The sequence below is a fragment of the Propithecus coquereli genome, unplaced genomic scaffold (genome assembly GCF_000956105.1).
Source record: "Propithecus coquereli isolate 6110/MARCELLA unplaced genomic scaffold, Pcoq_1.0 Scaffold298, whole genome shotgun sequence".
In the NCBI taxonomy this organism is placed as follows: domain Eukaryota; kingdom Metazoa; phylum Chordata; class Mammalia; order Primates; family Indriidae; genus Propithecus; species Propithecus coquereli.
This window is the reverse complement of record NW_012148596.1, coordinates 1163641-1168777: the sequence shown is the minus strand read 5'-3', so window position 1 is coordinate 1168777 and position 5137 is coordinate 1163641. Positions and strand designations below refer to the sequence as shown.

Here is a 5137-nt window from a genome sequence, read left to right as displayed (position 1 = left end):
CCCCACTCTCTGAGCACACCTGTGCCCCTGCCCCCACTCCCTGAGCACACCTGTACCCCTGCCCCCGCTCCCTGAACACACCTGTGCCCCTGCCCCCACTCCCTGAGCACACCTGTAACCCTGCCCTACTCCCTGAGCACACCTCTCTCCTCCTACTCATCACTCCCTGGGCACACCTGTGGCCCTGTCCCCACCCCAGCACACCCAGCACCCTGGGCAACTCCTCTTGTCACTCACTTGTGCACACCGGTGCCCCACTGACATCCAGGGATGCTGCTTTAGTGACAGAGGCAGTGAGGGAGGAAGAAATATGGTCTTGATTTTCCTGATGAAATTTGTCCAGCAAAATGTCAATGTCACCCTCTGCCCAAAACATAGAAAATAAACAGAAATGGGTTTTCTATCTCAGTGAAACTCAGCAAATATCTATAGAACACACATCGGGTACTGTCCTGAGGCCCAGAGTAATGGAAATACAGGCGACGTGGCCTGTCCTGTCCATGAGGATGCGACGCAGTAACAAAGTGAGTCACACCAGACACGGCCGGTCCTCGGGCAGAAGGAAGAATGAGATATTAGAGCACAGAGAGGAAGGTTCCAAGCCCATCAGGGAAGCAAGGGTCCAGCCCACTTTCTAGGGGACAAGAGAGGAGTCTTGAGAGGTGAGTCACCAGGCAGCCAGGCAAAGAAGGGGGAAGGGTGCTCGCTCCCCCCAGGGGGCTGTGAGCAACTCAGAGGGTGAGGGAGGGAGTGGTGATCAACAAGGAAAGGTCGAGAGGAACAGGCACAAGGGCCTTGTCTACTCTAAAAGGACAGAACCCACAAGGTGCCCCCCACCAGGAGAATCCTCCAGCCAGAGCAGGAAGAGACAGGCAGCCAGCAGCCACGGCTGACGCGCAAGGGAAGAAAGGGACGTAAATGCTAGCGCACAGGACACAGGGAGGGCCCCGCACGCCAGGATCCGCTGCAGGTCACAGGCGGGATGGGCAGAGACGAGCCTCCCACTGCACGGATCTGTCTCAGCCACTTACGCATCTGCACCTGTCTCAGGACAAGCCTACCTGGACAGAGGGTGCTAAAAAAGGCCCCCAACGAGTCCACTTTCCCCGTAACCAGCTCATAATTGACTTCTTTTTGGTACTCTGCCGGGGTGAGAAGGCTCTCGGAAAGAATCCGGGCTTGGTATTTTCCTGGAAAACAATAATAATCGTCAGTGGGACCTCTTTTTAGAATTAGCATGAACTCTTTGATGACGAGAGCCACACCTTTATCTCTCTACCCCCCAAACCCAGGACCACACCCGGCCACGAGCAGGCGCTCATGCTTGCTAAATCGACCAATGGTGCACAACTTCCTGTCGCAGGTGAGCAGGGTACGAGGAACTAAAAGGCCGAGGCCACTTACAGAGAATCCAGTGTGTTGGCTGAGGAAGCTGCCTCCCCCACTAGTTGTGTGAGCCTGGACTGGTCACCCAACCCTTCCAGACCCTCCCCTGGAATACGTGGCTAACAGCCTGTTGTAAGATGACACAAGACAGTGACAACTGACACACAGCAGAGGCTCCAGGTTTATTACTGAATGTACTCAATTTAAGGTAAAGAATTCAAAAAATCAACGAGTTTAGGATCCAAGAACGGCAAAGGGCAACTGCATGTAACGATGTGCACTTTTTATGGAGACAAGATATGAAAATTTCAGGTTGGAAACATACACCACCTGGAAGTCTGCGCAGGCCAGACAAGCTACGTGTTTGGTGTCTGCTCCCCCGCCTGAAAAACCCTCCAGGAAAGCAGAGCCTGCTGTGTTCGCCCACTCTGCAGCCCCTGCCGCTAGGCCAGTGGCCGTACACGTAGGGTGTCAATGAGCGTTTTCATTAGTTAGCAAACCGGCTCATGAACCCACACAACACAAGGTCATGGTTTTTATCTCCACTAGATGTGGAAGAAACCGAGGGCCGCAGACGTGGCATGAGTGACCAACCACGGCACCAGGTGCTCGGTGGAGCCAGATTTTCAACCAGGTCTTTTCAGATTCCAAAGCTGACCCCAGTCTCTGAAGGGAAGAAATGGGAGCTGCTAACCTCGCAGCTCAGGGCAGGAATGAAACGGTAACTACACACGTTATTCAGGCACCGAGGCCACCTTCTGAAGCCAGCTACTAGCATGAACTGCGGGTCCTACCCGCTATTGCAAGGCCGGGACGCCCGAGGCAAAGTGAGGGAGCGACTGGGAAGTGGCCACGGCTGGTCTTCCACCAGCCGAGAGGTGGCAGCGCTCACCCGTGACGGCGATGCACGAGTCGATGGCGGCATTGCGGCAGGCGCAGATGATGACCACGTAGTTGGTCTTGGCCAGCTTGCCCTCGATGAGCAGCCGGAACATCTCGGAGAGGCCCTCGGCCAGGGAGTAGGCGCACTCGATGACGTGCACGCTGTCGTTGCAGGAGCTGGCGGCCAGGCTGGCCAGCCAGGGCAGCTGCGCCGAGGTCACGGGCGCCGCGGTGCTGGGCGTGGCCGGGAAAGGCTGGGGTGCCTGCTGGTACTGCCGGATCTCGGTCAGGTGGGACTCGCGCCAGGAGCGCAGGAAGATCTGCTCCAGGTCCTCCATCAGCGGCACCTGGTCGGCCGCTGCAACACAGCGCGGGCAGAGGCAGCCTGACACAGACGCCGTGGCAGCTGGGGACATGTGCCAGGCTAAAAGTAATGCAATCTAAATCATTGCTATCATTAAATAGCGTCATAGACAGCTGGAGGACATAGGGAGGGCATAAAATCTACTGTAATCTCACCATCCTAATAAACCTACACTATTTTTTGTAATTTGCAGTCTTTTTAAGAAAAATACATATATATATATATATATATATATGCAGGTTTTAAACAGCTGTTATGATTGTGGGCATACAACTTTGGTCTTGCCTGCCTTCCTCAGCCATTACCCTATAATAACGTTTCCTGCTGTCTCTTGTCTTGGCCAGCGGCGCTGTCAGTGCGTTCATAACATCCGACCGTATGGAGGCACCATTGTTTACTTAGCAAGGTCTCCCTTTATTGTACATCCTCTAATTTCTTTCAAACACTCACCTCTATAAATACTTCTGCGATACACATCTTTATGTATAGAAAATTACTTCCTTTGCCTAAATCCTCAAAAGTGGGTTTACAGAGCCAGCTAAAACATCTCATCAGCTTGCTTCCAAGGGGCCCAAACGTGTCAGTTTACCTCGTTAACAGCGTGTGACAGTACTGGTTTTACTGCACTAGCGCCGCTGGATACCATCATTTGGACTGTTATTGAGAAAAATACTTGTTTATTAATTTGCATCACTTTGATGACAAGTGAGACTGAAGACTTTGTTTCCTACGAGTATTTCCTCTTTGAGGAGCTGTCTGGTTTACATGTCCGAGTTTTCTGTTTGAGGAGCTGGAGGGGCGAAGGCGTGCTCTGGCCCAGCTCTGCTCAGCACCTGCCGTGCGGCCGTGAGCGCTCTCACCACGCAGCTTCCTGACCTGCAACATGGCGCTCGTGCCCCCTGCTCAGTGGGCTGTGTCAGCGTCTGGTTAGTTTGTATCTCCATGTTTGGGTTGATTTGATCAGAATTAGCTATTTGAACTAGCTCATCAGATTAGAATTCGATTGGATTAGTTGTTCTCTCTCATCTGTAAAAACTTTCTCTTGAGCCCGTAGCTCCTTCCAGAATCCCAGAACCACCACCACCCCGCAAAGCTCCTGAAGGGAGCTGTCTACACTCGCCGTACTTGCTTCCCCGCCCATCCTCTCTAACCCACACCCCTGTGGCATCTGTCCTCAACCTCCTCGTACATCACTCCTCAAGGCTGCCAACTGCTCCCAGCGAGCCAAACCCAGTAGTCCACGATCAGTCTTCCCTCCACCCAACTCGCAGCCACTCTGACACAGTTGACTCGCCCCTTTCCTGGGGACGCTTTTGTTCACTGGCTTCCGTATCAACATCCATCCATCCTCTCAACATCTACCTGCGGAGTGTGCACTTGAGCGCAGATGCTGTTGGAGCTACGTACGGAAAGGAACTAGCGGACCAGCGGACCGTTCCTGGCCTCACAGAGCTTACATCCTACCTGGGGGAGACACACTTAAAGCAAACAAACATTCACGGACTGTGATTTCTGGGCGTGGCGGTGCCCTAAAGGAAAAGACAAAAGGGAATAGGACAGCCAGCCCCAGGGGCCGGGGGTGGGGAGCTGTCTTAGATACAATGACATGAGGCTTCTGAGAGGAGGTGACATGAATGACATAAAGGAGCAAGGTGTGCAAATGTCTTGGGCAGGAGCATTACACAGGGAAAGAACAGCAAGCACAGACACCCCCGTGGGACCAGGACTGCCTAGAGGACAGCAGGCAGGAGCAGTGAGCAGATGGGAGCAGGCAGCAGGCGGTCACTGGGCCTGGAACAGGAGAGCGAGTGTGGACGGGAAACAAAACCGCTGAGGGGCTCTGCGCAGGGAAGAGATGTGATCAGAGCCCAGTTTTGACAGGTGTGGAGAATGGGCAAGAGTGGGGCCCGGGAGAGGGGGCAGCAGCGGAGGAGGGCGAGGTGGATCCAGGCGAAGCTGCGCTTAGAGACAGACTGGCGCAGACCGTGAGAAAGGCGAGAGAGAGGCAACGGTGTGTTTCCCGGATTCCGGACTGTCCTTTTCTTCCTCCCTGTTCCAGCTCAGTCTTGTCTTCCGAATCTCCGAATGCTGGAACGTCCCAGGGTTCTGACCTTGGCGCTTCCCTCTGCCCGTAACCACCCACAGGGGATCTCAGCTGGCCTCGCGGCTTTAACACACATCACCTCCAAACCCATGTTCCTCAGATTTACACCTACGGCCTTAGCCGCTCCCAGGGCGCAAGACCTGCCCATCCAAATGACACAGACCACTTGGTTGTCTCAAGGGCATCCTGAACTTAAAATTTCCAAGACAGAACTTGGGCTCACTTCCACCACTCACCTGGTTGCTCCGGGTGAAACCCTGGCGTCATCTTCCCCTCACCTCCCTCAAATGAATTTCTGACCATCCTCACATTCAGGATATACCCTGTGTCTCACTCCTGCCACCTAAAGTAGCCCAAGTCACTGCCTACCTCACTGGGCAACAGCAGCAGCCCTGCTTCAG

At 54.0% G+C, this 5137-nt stretch overlaps 1 protein-coding gene across 1 annotated transcript in view; it reads right to left on the bottom strand.

Moving 5' to 3' along the window:
* GREB1 (growth regulation by estrogen in breast cancer 1) overlaps positions 1-5137 on the bottom strand; it is a 69037-nt gene that overhangs the window by 35768 nt on the left and 28132 nt on the right. The window contains exons 10-12 of the mRNA XM_012648896.1: positions 2279-2626; positions 1062-1190; positions 238-363 (exon numbers count right to left, since the gene is read on the bottom strand). Coding sequence (XP_012504350.1) covers positions 238-363; positions 1062-1190; positions 2279-2626 — 603 coding nt within the window. The remainder of the gene's footprint in view (positions 1-237; positions 364-1061; positions 1191-2278; positions 2627-5137) is intronic.